General features: G+C 31.2%; 1 protein-coding gene across 1 annotated transcript in view; it reads right to left on the bottom strand.

Moving 5' to 3' along the window:
• Window positions 1-17,300, bottom strand: part of LOC127674412 (connector enhancer of kinase suppressor of ras 2-like) — a 150,114-nt gene that overhangs the window by 12,079 nt on the left and 120,735 nt on the right. The window contains exons 9-10 of the mRNA XM_052170207.1: window positions 15,802-15,870; window positions 936-1,090 (exon numbers count right to left, since the gene is read on the bottom strand). Of these exons, the coding sequence (XP_052026167.1) occupies window positions 936-1,090; window positions 15,802-15,870 (224 nt within the window). The remainder of the gene's footprint in view (window positions 1-935; window positions 1,091-15,801; window positions 15,871-17,300) is intronic.

Genomic DNA, 17,300 nt, shown 5'->3' with positions numbered 1-17,300 from the left:
AAAAATCATAATTCATGAGATCAGTTTAATGGAGAACTTATTAGAAAAAAATCTGTGGCTTATAAAAAGCACCAATAGATTACCAAATATTACATAGAAGAGAAAATACTGAAACTTTTCTTCTTAATCTGAAAAGTGGTCAATATTCTAAATTCACTGAGCAATTATTTAAAAACAAACACACACCTCCACTTCTACAAAAAGGTAATAGTCAGTTGACTTAAAAACAGAAGATTTGTGAAAAAATTTCAATATTGTTTCAGCATTCTATCCTGATTGAAATAAAATGTACTATTTTTATCTTTGTCCATCCACAAAATTTTATTTATTTTAAAATAACTTTATATACTTTATTGATATCCAAATTAATATTTTATTGTGAATTCTCATAATAAAGAAAAATGAAAAACTCCTAATGTGACACTTCCCCTGGTTTTACTGTGATACATGACAGAGAAGTTAAAAATGAAATATTCTGAGAAATAGACTAATTAAATTTTAATCGCTAATTTGAAAATTAAATTCCCACTCCTTATAAATTACAACTTTATATCCTGATTTAATGTAGTTTTTAAAACTATCCACTACCTTCTTTCAAAAGTGTATGTGATTACAAACTTATAAAATGTAAGGTTAAAACACAAAAAATAAACCTCTTACTTTCTTCTCCATATTTTGACATGGAATAACTTGTGAATTTTTAGAATTATGCTTTGTTTTAGAAATGAAATTAGTGTTATCCTTTGGGTTTTAGTTATTGTCTCAGATTTCATCACAATTAAGTCTATAAGGATAAGAGGTGAAGAGATAATTTCACAAACAAATTTTCAAAAGCATACAAGATTAATTCATATGCTGCTGAGATGAGGCACAAAAAAGAAGCATTATTGAGATAATCTATGGCTAAAATGATGGTGTATGACTTATGATTAAGCTTCATTACCTGCAGAGCAAGGGGCTTCCATCTCATATTTTTCAGTAAAGCTGGTGCTGAGGTAAGCATGCTCTGAGGTCGCTTTTTCAAAGTTAAGATAACACCACTCGGGTCCTCTCGTAGTGCATTCACCAAATTTTTCAACTGCCACCCCACCTGGTAACCAGCAAAATCATTACAATAAAATTGAGGTACAGTACTCAATGATTTAATGTTCTCCCCCTTTAATAAGATTAGTTAGAAAAAAGAAATCACATATTTGGTGTATCATCCTACCTATTTTCAGGAGAAATATATTCAAGAAAAAGTTTTATATTTGTTGATTAACCATATTATTGCATTAGAGTCCATAAAAATATGAGACAACATAATGGACATTTACCATATCAAAGCGGAGATTAAAACATATCTTGTCATTCAAGTGATTTGGAATTTAAAGGAATTATATCACCATTAATACTGCTTAGCTGCTATGTCTAGGTCCAAGGTCTCTTTACAAGTACAATTTAAAAGTCCACATGCCAGAAAACAAAGAATTGGCAATGCTCTGAGCTAACAAACCACACCATATGCTTTCTCATCACCATCTTTTAGAGATGGTTACAAGTGTCTCTAATTAGACTGACACTGTGCTACCAATAGTAGATACTGACACACCAAGAAAACATTCTGATGCAAGGACAGCAGCATCAGTGAAATAAACCTTTTATCATGTTATAAAGATACATTTTAAAAATGACATGGTAATGTTATTCCAGTGCAGTATCTATTGAAAATGTGTTCCAAATAACCATATATGCTTAATATTGTATGCTATATTTAATTAAGCCATTTTATTATCTGCTCAAACCAACTGGCTCAAGGAATACTCATGATAGATTGTTTCACTAATCATCTTTAAAATTTTTTAAACAGAAATTTTGTTTGCTTTTAAAATGGACTAATAGTGTAGTATCAGGTAACTTAGGTCGCAGGACTGGGTATGTAAAACTGATAGTTTAAAGGAAACATTAAAAATCATTTATTATTTGTTTAAAAATATATTTAATATTAATGTATCCATATTAATATTAAAACAGAAAACCTTTTATCTCAAGTCTAATGAAGCCATATACAAATATAGTGGGTCAAAATTTAAGTTGGATTGCGAACATAATTTAGCAGATTCTAAATAGTGAGGTAGTTATGTTTTAGGCACCTATGTTAAATAGAACAGATGTCTTTGGTGTGTGTTTTTGCCTAGTGTATATGATTCGAGCTGGAGAGAATAAACAATTCCACCAAATGAAGCAAAGATCTTAGGAGATTGTGAAGAAGTAATCTGGAATGTCTCCATTATAGTTTAATGACAGATTTTTGGTATATTTGTTCAAGATTCTCTTACTGATAAAATCAACTGCAGATGAATTCAGTAAAGACCAGAAAAAAGGGGGGGGGGCGAGGTGCTAGAATGCACAAAATCATGAATATCTTGGCTCTGAATCAAAATGATCACAATAATACTCAGCTAACATAAATAAGATGATGCTTCTTACGAAAAAGAACATTAATGCAGATTAACTGTAATTATAGAACTGGCCAAATGCCTCCTATTTTATCTAAGAGGGGGTTATATATATCTCATATCTACTCTAACCCCTCTGATAGCTAAGTAATATCCTGATAGCCATTTGTACAAGCTAAGAGGTAACAAAGTGAATGTGAATCTGGATATTCATATTCTTGCCCTAAATGAAACCTATTATTGAAGTACAAAATTGAAGAAAGTCATGTTCTTCAAACAAAATTTATGAACAGCCTTTCCATGATAACCATACCTAGATTATTAAATTAGCAATTAAAACAATCAGTGAAGAACTGAGTTTTCAACAATTAATCACACATTTATAACTATAAATAATTTAATACATTTATTTATTCATTTTTGATGCAAGTGGTATTGCTATGTAGTTGTGGGTAGGTTTAAACTTATGAACTTTTGATATATTTTTTTTTTGCCTTTGCCTCTCATGTACTTGAATTACAAGCATGTGACCAAGCTGGGTTTAAGTTGAAGACTTTTAAAGTAGCATGTTTTCTTGTGAACTGTTCAGTTCAACTTAATTTGTTCTTTTCTGTCTATTTTTTTGGGGGGGGGGAAATAACCAAAAAAACAGAAATAGTTATCCACAAGAAAGTGGAATTGTTTCTGACAATAAAGTTAACTTGAATCCTTTAATTTTACCCTTTAATGCTATTTAAAAGGAGAGTATTTGGATATATAATTTAATTATGTTTTAACCAATCTGGTTGCTATCACCAATGCTTTCAACAAAAGCAAACATTTATCAAGAACCACATTTAGTAAATATGTATGGCTTTCAAATTCTACTTTCAATATTAAAATTAAATGACAGGACAAATTGTAACACATTAGAATTAAACCAATATTGTAAATTATGTAAATGTTCACTATGAAGGAATATATAATTATGTGTGGAACAATGTAATTTGCACAGTGGCAAAAAAACCTTATTTTTGTTAAAATGGATATACATATGGAGGCACAATTAGATACAATAAATATCATTAATGATCACTGCATTAAGGAGAAAAGTAAGTTAATTGCATTTTTAAATGACTAGTGAAAGCAATTACAAATTTATTAAATATGTGTGTTCAATAAGAACTAGATTGATTTTTTTTAAATTCCATGACTGATTTTTGAGTAGACGCAGCAGTAAAGCATTAGGTCCATTTCACATAATAATTCTGGAAACACTGAAATGGGAATAAAGTTTGAAGAGTAATTACATCCATGCTTAACTTTTTTCTATTAGTAAGAAAAGTAGGTTTTAGCTATAGAAGCTCTCTGTTTATATGTGCATACAGCTTAACTGTAACTGGATGTGATGGGTTTATCATTTAAATGTTTCTTTCCTTGGTCTTTCCTTGAAAGTCTTAACTGAGATAATTTCAAATTATTCCCTATCTTTAGCGCCTATCATTTTATGTTGTCATATTTAACGCTTGTCTTAATTGTATCATTGAATGTGATGCATTTGTACAACTTCAGGCAAAATGATTCCTATATACGGTTCTGTGGTATCACCACAGTCTTGCAGTTATATAATGAGGTACAAAGAATTATTGAAATAAATTTATTACTCTTTAATTTATTGAGATACTTACAGGTGACAGATAATAGGATAACATGGCTAGAAAGTGTGATAAAATGAAGTATATTAGAGAATACAGCTCTAAGAAAGTTGTAAATATAAGTGTAAAAATGTCAAAATAGAGAAAATACACACATTGAAGGCAGTCATTTTTCAAGATTAACTTTCCATGTTCTCATTTATGTTTCTGGCTAGCTATAAATGTGAAGTACAGCAGACTTAAGTGATGTAAATATGGAAAAGTAACATGGAAAAATGATGGCATTCTTTCCACTGGTTTCTACATTGACATGTAGTAAGAGAGAGAGTGCTTGAAGAAGTGAAGTGGCAAATGATGACATCCTTTTCTCTGGATTCTAAGTTTTCGCTTAGTATGAGACAGAGGGAGCCCAAAGAAGTGAAGGGAAGACATCTTTATGGTTAAAATTTTATCAACATTATGAGCCACAATATTGGAAGAAATCAAAGTATAAAGTTTAGAGATACTATACTATGAATAAACATTAAAGATACACTAAAAAAATCAAACTACATAAAAAGAGATTGCTTGACTTTTGAGACAGAGCTCAATCAACATCAAGAGCTGTTTCCATAATTTTGCACAGTTCAACAACTACAGAACTTCCATACTTACAGTATGGAAGATGATAGTGACAAATTAACTTGTGTAGATGTATATGGTCCTTCTGTATCTCTGCTTCCTTGTTTTCTTTCTTCTCAGTGTCTGCATGAACTAATATTTCATGCTTTCTTGTTAAAATAATCTCTTCTCTGTCAATAGTTTCTATTCCCAAATTCTTGAATAGAACTCTAACGTCTTTCTAACCGTTTCTGGTTCCTATTGGGGGTTTCAGTCCCATACTCTAACAGTGGGGTTAATGTCTACTAAATAATAAAATACCAATATTTCACTGAGGTGGTTTCTAAACAGTCATATGAAATTATATTAATTTTTATTTTCTTTCTTACGATAGCTCAATGAAGCAAAGCATTGAGATAATTTTACATGTAAAGAAATGAAAATAAAAATTGATAGGTTGGGGACAAGATTACAAAGATATTAAATAGCAAAGACAGAATTTACATTTGATTCTGTTAAATTGTACAGCACAGTACCTTCATTCAAATATCTTCTGGCATCTCAAATAAAATCAGTTTTCTAAAATACAACTTTATTATCTGCTCTTTTTATTCATCACCATTACCAATAATTCCCATATAATTCTTTCAATTATTTGAAAAAATTGAAGTCACCTAACGATATGTTCCCCCTTTTAATCCATTTTTGCATCATAAAAATATCTTATCAATTAACCTTTCTTTGGATTGTTTTATTTCTAGAGAGGGTGCTTATTTGCTAGACTTAAAGTAGACTAATAACCTACCTTTCTTCTCCTAGTCTTTTACATCCCCACAGAACCACTATGTGCAAATGTTTTCTTCCTTTTAAAGCTTTAATTTTTTTCAAGTTAGAGATTTTCTTCTCCTAAATATGGCTCTCAATGATGAGCTTAAATTAAAATCAACTACAAAGGCAACTTCAAGTAACATGACTGCTGAATTTCTCTCCCAGAAATTCTGACCTAGTCATTCTGAGGTTGTAGTTGAACAATTAACTGGCTTTCTAAATCCAAGTTTCCAGATGATGTTAACCCTTTGCTCGTAGTCTGGAAATCATTCGTGGAAAACTGCTATGCTAAACGATGAGCTCATGAAGGTGGCGACTTGCCAGTGCCTGGAATGCTTTATATGATCTTAAGAGCAGTCATAATAACTGAAATCCATATTATTCCGAGTACCTTAGAGTATGATTTTAATGCTGGAGCCCAACTGTCGACTGTTAAAGAGCAGAATGACCAGAGGAAGAGATGAACAGGTGAACAAATATTTAGAATAATATGAAGGAAATTCTTCATTACAGCAAGGACAATGCTTCGAAAGGGGCAACACAATCCATCTCATCCTTAGAGGTTGGGGGTTGGGGGTAGTTTCTAATTAGTTTAACCTGAAACCTTATCATTCAGAGTGAACAGCCCCCAGAAATTCAATGGGTGAAGAAATCTGTGCAAACAATTATCAGAAGTTTGAGCAACTTTTAAGAGTTTAATGAACTTGGATGGCAGAACAAGGGAAAGAGAGAGAGAGAGGCAGGAGAAAGAAGATTACTATCACAGGATTATAAAACTGAACAATTATATAAATATGAGTGCCTCAAATATCATGATTTACTTTTAGCTATGTTTTTGTAAAAACATTTGTCCCTCTGCTTGTACTTTTATGCCACTTCTAAAATCTTACTTACTAATAAATGCTCATCTTTTTGCTATACCTATAATAATATGCCTCTTTTTATTTTTTACAACTAGAGCACTATTTTCATCATGTGAATCTTGGTATACTGTATTTCACTAGGGAAATTTTTGCCTTACTATCTTTCTCTGTTTACCATCACAAGAATGGCTTTTGAGTAAAAAGCAGAGTATCATGTTTAGATATAACCTTCAGTAATACCCTTGACAAAAAACAGACAATCATCACGTTAAGTTGATTGATGAGATGATATGGTAATATGAGAACTAAATGATTCAATGACAACAAAATGCTCTGAAATTCCAAAGTATTATTATAAAATCAAGATGTAGTATTAAATTTTTATTAAGTATAATACACTTAAAATTTGCTATATAAAATAAAAGTTTAAGTGACCTTTCATCTAGAAAAAGTAATATGCATGCTACTAACCGATTATAAATAATATTTACCCTCAAAGAAGCAACTGAATTTTCCTCATAAACATTTGAAACATTTTATATTAAATATTCTAGAATTGCATCCATTGTAATGATTATGAAAATAATAGAATAGTGGACAATATTTCTACTTGTCCTATAATATTTTACAACGAGAATAACCTTTAAAAATTACCATATTTGTTTTACACAGTATGTCTGTCTCATTAATATATAACGTTCACATACGTTAAACTAATGCCCTCTGTCTCATTAGACAAGTTATGAGGACTGGCTAATCTTATCTCACTGATTTGTAACCAATCCCTATCACATACTTCAAGGGATATTTTATGTACCATGCAAACATAATTAAAATTTCCCAAAGTCACTGACATTCTGAGCTTCAGAAGCCAGAAGTTCTGGTTTCTTGTAGAGGGAGGTTTTTAAGCAAATTTGCCCGGCTGAAGCAGTCAGCAGGTGTTCCTGGGTAAAAGAAATGTAAGTAGGGAGATTCTGAAGAAATGGGTGCGTGGACTGAGAACACAAAGGTTTTTGGTGCAGTACACAGTAGAGGTTTGGATTCCAATGGGCATAGAGAGAAGAAGTGCACTTTATAATATTTCCTGACCTATTAGTTTTCCAAATGCATGGTGAATTATTTAACCAAATTACAAAATGACAGATATTATTCTTTGGACCAAGTAGTAAACTTGCAAATATTAATACATTTAAAAATTTAAGACTATCATATCAATTTAGAGATTTTTATTTTTCATGGCTGCCTGTGGAGTTACAGAGATCATCTTTATATCCACAGGTAGGAAGTAGGATTGTTTCTTAAAATACTTAAAAAATATTGGCCTTAAAAAAGAAAAAAAGTTTCGTTATCAACATTTATATATATGTGTGTGTGTGTACAGTCTCATTCTTACCTCCCCAATGGAAATGTATAAATGATACCTCTTCTCAAAGAAAATTTCTAATAAACTATATCAATATGTGATGTCAGGAGTTATTCTACACTTAGATATATTCCTCTTTTTTAAAACACTGAGGAGACCAGACTCTGTACAAATGATCCCGTCGTGACTAATGACTCTCAACTTTTGTCAACAATCTTCGTATGGATGTTTATTATAGTATTGTTTCTTAGAGTTACTAAAAGACTACTAAAATATCTAATGAATGAATACTTTGTGCCAGTGACTCCCTTTTACTTTAGCAAAACAAGCTCCTAGAGGAAATGTCATACTAACATACATTTCCGAAGTGTTGAACTGTGACCTATCCTATCTTTCAGAGAATGTAGAATTAGTTAAGTCTGAAGCATGAACGCACACCACTCACCTTCACTCACATTTTCACAAAATGTGGATGAAAAGTCCCACAACTTTCAAGCATTTGGACATACTGTAATCTTTAAATGTAAGTAAGGAATTATTCATGATTCAAAGATAAATTAATGTATATACACCGAGTTCACAAAATATATTTAAATAAGTCATTTTAAGTTCTACCATGAAGAGCAGTCTGAGACATTCTAAGTTTTGTCTATTCTAAATAAAACTTTAAAAATTTATGTATTATATATATATGAGTACACTGTAGCTGTCTTCAGACACCCCAGAAGAGGGCATCAGATCCCATTACAGATGGTTGTGAGCTACCATGTGGTTGCTGGGAATTGAACTCAGAACTTCTGGAAGAGCAGTTGGTGCTCTAAACCACTGCGCCATCTCTCCAGCACCCTAAATAAATTTTAGTATTAATAGTTTACACGAATAATTAGAAAAGATAGTCTTGGGATAACATAAAATAAACAAATATTTGAAAATATGAATATGGGAATTAAATATTTCATTTTCATTAGGGGAAACATCTCTATGATTTTATGTTTATTGAATAATTCTTCACTTTATTCTTCCATAATGCTAAAAGGCATTTCTCCAATACAACATGAATATTTCAAGGCATATGTACATATGTTTTAAAAGGGTCTTTGTTTCCATGTGGCCTAAATCCAATGTAAAACTTAGACCATATTAAGTTATGCATAATGTAAATTCATATCCATAATACTTAATATTTTCACATAAATTTTACAGTCTTATATATAAGATATGTGTATATATAATGTGTATCTAGATCTGAGTTTCAGTTCTTAACAGGGAAATTTCCAAAATATAACAATTTCTTATTGCCAAGATAGAGGAAGCAAGTCAAAGTCAGCACTCTACAAAGTTACACCTCCCCCACCCCAGGCCCTCGGTATCTGTTCATCAGTCATCTACAAATTCTGGCCTTGCATCTTGATTATGCAATTTGAAATCTGGGTGAAGAAAGTAGCAATCAGGGTTTTTCCCTTTAATGAATCTCCCAGGCATTTCTATTTCTGTCAAGTATTGCTTATATTAGGTGTACCCTTTGTGTCACTAGCATCTTTGCATTGGTAAGGCGATCCCAAAGCTGTGGGCACAGTTCAGTATCTTGTACACTTTGCTGTCATTCCCTGTTCCCATTTCAACATGGTATTTGGTAATGTTGTAGTCTCTGAAGGCCAAAGTTTATTTTCGAGGCTTCATAGTACTCATGCATACATGCAATGACAACTAAATCAAACCTAAATTTATTTCATTTTACTACCATTCATAATTCCCTTTGATTTCTTTAAATTGTAAAATTAACTGAGTTTGAAAAGTATTGCTAGCAAAAGAAGAGAAAGGAGGCAATCACGTTACAGAACACAGTGAAACTGTGGGGAGAAAGTCTAATGTAATACAGAACATTACTCTTAAAAAACACTTGTGTATTTTAAAGAAACAATAATACAGACCTTAAAATTTTTTATAACAACATTTTTATGAGTTAAAAAGTCATAATATTATGCGTACATATATTTGAAGTCACTCCTTCCTATAGTTCAGTTTTTTCTTAAAAAATACAATGGAAATATATTTAACTAAAAATGAAGATAATATTCCTGATTACCAAAGTTAGGAAATTAAACAATGCTCCATTATCTTAAAATCTCAAATTTTCATTTATGAATTTTTGATAGAAATTCTCATACTTCTAAAAAATCAGGTTTAAATTTAGTTTAGGAGGCAAAATATCAAAAATCAATAAAAAGCAATCCAAACCTCAGTATTAGAAAGTAACATACATAAAAATGTGTAACTGCTTTGAAAAAAATTTAAAATGTCATTTGTAAGTAAATACTTTAACAAATGTATGACTATTTAAAATACTTCTAAATATTGTAATATGTATATATTCTAATACATAATAAAGCAAGTTTATATGTGCACATGTTTAATTAACTAAATACCATTCTAGATATTTATTAGTAAATGTTTTACTTTAAATTTCCACAATGTAGAAATTGTCTTTAAACTCATTTTTATCAGAATTCTGACAACCAACAAAAAGTGGCAGCTCCGGGGCAGCCTCCCAGTGAGTACCATGATCTGGATATACCATGTATTACAATTAAAAATAGCCTTTCCTGCCCACTCTGAAGATAATAAAACGAGAAATAAGACAATGTGAGAGTAAATTTAAATAAGAACCAATGGGTGACAATATGTGAAATTTTAGTTGCAGTGATGAAAAGAATTTACTCATGATACTGAATACTGGTGACAAACGTACTAAAATAATTTCCAATTAATATTATTGACTCTTTAATTTTCTATGACCTGGTATTCTAGGTATTCTATAGTGTTTTTTTTTTGTCATGTACTAATTTTAGCAGAAAGGGAAATGCTATCTAGCAATCGCCCAACCTCATTTTTCTTAGGAAGGAGTAGATGAGGCTACTGTGGCTGACAAGTTAGGAAAGTGATGGAGTATTGGTACTAATTAGCAAATGAAATACACATTTAAACTAAGAATCTAGAGTATGTGAAAACATCTGGCAATAGATCTATTTCAAGCATACAAAACAATCACTTGTAAGTAGTTTAAAATTTCATGTAATAACTAGACTATTTTTAACTGTACATTTGCACTTAAAGGTATTCTAATAATAAAAAGAAGTTACAGCAACCACTTAAAAAAAACAATTATACTCTTCACAGTGAAGCTAGTATTAACTGTACAAATAAGAAAGTAACAAATCAGATGTTTGCAAAGAAAAAAATTGGTTAATAGGAAGTTATCTTTATTAAGGCATAACATAAATAAATATTTTATATGAGAATTTAATAGAATGAATTCTAGTTTTATAATAGAAAGAAAATGAAATATTATGGTAAATGATGGAGTGATGACTTGATTATCCAAAATAAATGATACAATTTATGTCAAATAAGTGGCACTTTAAAACCATTTTGTACACAATTTAATGAACATGTTCAACTTAAAAGAAAAGCTAATATCTCATACACTACTATAAAATATGAATAACAAATGTTATTATGAATAACAAATATTACTTTGAATAACTGAAATGTGTGATACATGGTTTAATTTTGTTTTGCATAATTTCCCCTTCCAAATTATAGCATTTCATTCACTTTGTTTTAGAATACCTTTCCTGGAGAATCCCAATATTGTTCTCATAGGTTATTATAAGAATCACTTATTTGTGAGTATGTTAAATAACTTGCTAATATATTCATGTCTATAGTCTAGTAACATGTGTGACTATATGAATATTAAATGGGAAATATTGCCATTTGAAGGCTCAGTTTTCAATATTTTTGGGCATAAGGGATTATAAGATAAATAACTTCTCCTTTGAGAAAGGGAATCAGAAGAGGCAAGGATAAAGAAAATTGAACATGGCAAGAATGGAGGAGAAATAACTAAGTGAGAAGAGAAGTATATAATGAAGGAATGAAAAAGAAATGGGCTAGCAGGGAAAACTAAAGCTATGAAGACAAAGATTACTCAGAAAACTGAGGGCAAAGTACATCTAATATTACACAGTAACATGATATACATGCCACTAAATGATGTCTAGGAACGTGGTTGGAGCTAAAGAGGAACTGACAGAATTTGGGCAGTAATATATTCTCATTATATTGACTTCTCCAAATTTCAACAATGTTCTCTTACTCTGGGGCTGAAGAACAAAAAGGTGAGCTCACAGGCAGAGATGAGAAAGTAAACTGAGAATCAGGAAGACACAACTACAATTAGAATGAAGTTCCCAGCTAATTTAAAGTCAGTCTGTTCCCTTTGCTTTAATCCCCTTCTTTTTGATTTACCAGCCTCACTCAGTAATATTTACCATCTTGAGAGTAATAAAAAAAAAAACCCATGACACTATGTTATGTTTTCTCCCATCTCTCAGTAATTGGTGATAATGATCAACAGTGCTACTTGTGCAGTCTATCTTCTTGACATCTCAACCTGTTTATTCCATTTAGGTAGCTCCTAAACCAAATACATTAAACCACAGTTGCCAAAATATTCATGAAATGCCAAGAAAGCCTTTCACAATCACAATGAATTTTTTTTTAGCATTAACACAAAATAAAAGGAACGTACCCAAAAGCCAGATTCAATTACCATACAAACCCCCTTCTCTGAGATGATATATGTAAAAAGAAAGTATATGCTTTTCAATATGGACAAAATACTTAGAACACTCATACCAACAATAGTATTAACCTGCAATTTAGTAGATTTGTTAGGAATGTGCCCAGATGTTTTTGAATAAATACAATATCATCAGCAAAAAATGTTTAGATTCCATCATGAAAGAAGAGTTCCTGATTCAAACGATGCCAAGGTGGTAAGGAGAGTGAGATGGAGAGGGAGAGGAAAAGGGAGACAGAGAAACAGAAGGAGGAAGGGGAGGGAGAGAGAACATTAGAGAGAGAGAGAGAGAGAGAGAGAGAGAGAGAGAGAGAGAGAGAGAGAGAGAGAAGGAGGGAGGGAGGGAGAGGGAGAGGGAGGGGGGAGAGAAAGAATGAATCTAGGGTATTTTTCAGCAGCCTTTCAGCAGTTGGTCTTCAGTGGCATGGAGGACATGCAATGGGAATTCTGCTTTGCTTGGATGCTCATGATTTTTTTCTTCTTCCTATCTGGCAGTCAGATTCTCAGCCACAGAAGTATGTTGATGGGAAAGCTTAAAGGCTTATAATGAAGAATATAGCAAGATGAAAATGGACATGTAACTTCCAGTTTCATTTCATGTAACAAAATATCAGTTTTAGTAAAAGAACATAGGAGAATCACACACATCTAACTGGACATGCTAATTAGCTAAGAGAGGTAAGAATGTTGTCAGTCACTATTGAGTATATGAAACATAATGACATTCAAATGTCCCTATTATTGATTTATCTTTCATTAACCCTTATGGAAATATTTAAAATCTTTTCTCAATGAAATTTATATAAAGAACATGAGCAGATTTTTATGTTGTATAATACAACCTTCAGTAGTAATGTTTTAAAATTATAAAAACTATTGATATAGTATCTTGCCAAACAATAAGATTTAGCATCTCCTTTCCCTAATTGTTGAATCTGGAATGGTATAGGCTAATTTCCATAATAGAATCATTCTTGTAAATTAATGAATGGATTTCATCATTTATATTATGTATTTCAATCTATTACACTCTTTTCTGCAACATCATCCCCACGCACTACTCTCCATTTTCATGACTATAGAGGATAGAAGGGCAATTTCACACTACAAATATTTCACACTTATTTCAAGTAATTCAACCATCTACCCAGACTTTAGCAGTATGAAAACTCAGATTATTTTTATTCTACTCTCACTATACAGACCATAACATAGGCAACAATAAAAAAGAGGAAAGGGCAGTTCACATTGAATTTTAAAAAATCATGCACAAATAAGCCTTTTACTTTGGCACAAGAGGAAAATCTGGTAACTAATCACATTATCAAACAAGGTTACTTTGCAATCTCAATATAGCTTCCTTTTTCTGTTTTAATCCAAAACCCATTTGTTAACTATAACAGCAGTCCAGCATGAAATGGGACTCCAAAAGTTCCAACTATAGTATTAGGTAAAAGGATAGAAGAGAGGAAGGAAGGTCAATTGCTATCAAGTGTCTAATGTGTACCATCATTTGTCTATCTGAAGGAAATGAGCTCAGTGAGAAATTGCAGTGAAGATGGGCTTCAAATCTAATTCAAATTCCAGGAAAACTGATTCACTACTCCAGTTATGTAAATTCTTTCTCCTCTTTCCTAATACATGGCCCCACTGAATGTCTCATTGAAGCTTGAGATTTACTCACATGATTATTAAATTATTAGGATTCTTACTCCTTTGTCTGATAATTTTATAAGTTGAATTGTAGAAAGGCACAATAAGATTGAAGTAAAAGTCTGGGTCTTGGAGTCAGAAAGTTATGAGATGTTGATGAATTAAATACTTTCTCTGAGTCTCAATTTCCACACACAGCAGCTTTTCTGCAGGATTTATTATAAAGAATAAACAAAATATAAAATGTGTGACATATTTGTGTTTATAGTTGCATGTTACGTTTCAATTATAGTTAATATTTCTAGAAAGGTAAACTATTCTGACACTATTAGTCACTTAAGGCCATAAGAAAATTTCAGAGCACAGACTAGGACTATTTCCCCTAATCCTCATTCTGTGGAGTTTTCAAAATACATGTAATTATTCCTGTGATGAAAATGTGTATGCACATTCTCATAGCATTTAAATGCCATCAATTCATATAGATTTTATTAGTTCACATGTAAATATTTAGACCTTGATATTCATTTAATGAATGTCAGATTTATTCCATAAGGAATACACTTTAAGCAACTTTCTTTTTTATTTTTACTAGAAACTAACTTCCATCTTAAACTCTATCAGGTAGAATTTCACACAGAAACAATACAAGAGAAGGTCTACCTGTAAAAGTAGGAGACAATATGAAGAGAACAGAGGAAAAAGCTGCCAGGGTACTGGAATAGGTGCTTTATCCCCTTGTCCAAATTCTTATCCTATGGGTCCAGAAATTTCCAAAAGAACAAGCACTTTGAACGTTTTTTTTATAGTATGAAAATACAGTCACCAGGCCTATCATGGGGTAGAAAGCCTTTGTATACTAGTAGTACTTTATTGTTCAGTACCAGTCGCACATCAATACATCTCATTTAAAATTTTCTATCCCCTTTTATAACAGGTAGTCAATGAAGTCACTCAAGAGCATTGAGAACCTTTCCAAACTTTCTTGAAGAAAAACCAGTCTTCCAAAGTTTTCATTAGGACATTCAAAAGCAAATTTAGCTTAATGGCATCAACAGGAAATGATCACTAATCCTGGTGTAAAGTGTTGTTGATTTTTAAAAATCTCATACTTTTAAAGCTGAAGATTATTGTATTGATAATCTCAGATTATTTTAATTTCAAATTTCAACATCAAACCTTATTTTTTTGTCATATGAAAGAATCAGAAATGAATACTATTCATTTCCCAAATCTTTGAAAATTTGTCATTACATTTATCACAAGCTCCCATTTATAGTTCTGTGAATAGATTTGTGAACTGTATAGGACAAGAAAGCTTTCTGAACTTATTTAACATATTTTTTAGAAATAAAACTATAGTTCCTCTTGGCAAACCAAGAACCAACTCAGCTACATTTCTACAAAAATGTGCATTTAAACTATGTCCAAAATCTCCACACATTAATAAGTCAGTATTCCAACAGATAAATGAATGTATGTTTATCACACACACACACACACACACACACACACACGGTAGCTAATTCATAAACCTATAAAAATGAAAATAAACATCAGGAAAAATCAAATTTGTAACCACCAATATTCTCCCATGTTTTAAACAGTCATTCCTTACATTCCATCAAACAATTTGGAAGATTAATTATTCATTTTTAAAAGGTCTTCAATTATCTTGTCTAAAATATTGGTGCTTAATTTCACTAGTATTTTTTTAAAGCTTTAGCAAATCTTTAAATTAGTTTCTCCCACTGACTCTTAAGGTAATTATACATACCACAGTCTGATGATTAACTTGAATCACTTCATCACCAGCATGGATTTTCTTGCACCGATCTGCAGGTGACTGAATTTAACATAAAAGAAATAATATAAAGATTAACAGCCTTTTTCTTTTCTCCAGAAACATCATAAAAATCTATCTCTTTAGTTAGATTTTAAAAAATTAATCACCTTCAATTAATTATTATAATTGCTTACTGATAGGTAATGCATGGCTTGCATTCTGTATATAGGTTAATGACAAATTAAATGCAAAGTCATAGGTATTTACACTAGAAAAAAAATCTTTCTGAAAGCATTGAAGGACAATAATAATTGCTACTAAACTTGGCAAACTTAATCAAGAACCCTGCTAAGTACTACTAGGCAACAGGTTTGAAAATATCTTTCATAAACAGACAAATTTAAAACAATAAACACAAAGCCAACCAACAAAAAGAAGTTGGAGAAAGACAAGGTGAGGATTTGGAAGGTGAAGAAGTATTGCATGAAGAAAATGCTTCAATAAAAGTGTAAAAATGTATATTCATATTTTATAATACTTTCACAGTTTTACTTAGGCCTTTCCCATTTAATATAAATAATCCATAATAAGATAAATGGATCAATATTTTTGAGCATATGCATATAATTAGCATTAAACTTCAAAGCCTGATAATTAAGTTGATAATTTATTTCACTATGAATAAAGCCAATTCTGAATAATACAGAAAAGCAAATTAAAACAAACAGCAATTAGGTGAAGTGTGCATTATATAACATTCTCTCTTAAGTATCTAATTACAAGAATATGCTCTTCTATGTAATAGAACTGTTCAACAAACCACAGTAAATGAAATGAAATGTCAACACTACAGCACATAACAATTACATGACTTTATTCTCTTAATACAAAGCAAAAATAAAAAAGCCAATTTGAGGACTTAATATTTATAAAATTTGAAATGTATAGAAGAAACTAAAATGAGATTCATAATCGAAGCATTTTAATTCTCCAGGTGTTATAATAGACTTTATATAGACTTATTTTTCTAGTTACCACTGATTAACTATTATGTGTATTTTAGGCATCTTTATTTGGCAATAAACTCTTGTACATTGACTCCAGATAGATTTTTATTAAACATTAATCTATTAAAATCATTTGCTTAGGCTTTGATATTACTCAGTAGCATCTATTAAAAAACAAAGAAAATTAGAGTGGTGACAAAATCCAGAAAATAACAAATTGCCTTTGATACTCAGGAATGGGATGTACTCTAAAAGTGATTTCTAGCTATTTTTTTTATATTTATGTTTATGTGGTGTGTGTGTGTGTGTGTATGTGTGTGTGTTTGCACATGTGTTTGCACATGTGTCTAGGCCACAGGTTGACATCAGGAATCTTCCTCAAATTCTTTCACCACTTTATTTTTATTCTTTCTTTTTAGACAGAGGTTGAGGATCCTCAGTAGAAAAGCTAGAGGAAGAAGGAGTGAAGGAGCTGAAGGGGAT

The sequence above is a fragment of the Apodemus sylvaticus genome, chromosome X (assembly GCF_947179515.1).
Source record: "Apodemus sylvaticus chromosome X, mApoSyl1.1, whole genome shotgun sequence".
Lineage (NCBI taxonomy): Eukaryota > Metazoa > Chordata > Mammalia > Rodentia > Muridae > Apodemus > Apodemus sylvaticus.
The sequence above is the reverse complement of the archived record's forward strand: the minus strand, read 5'-3'. Positions and strand labels throughout refer to the sequence as shown.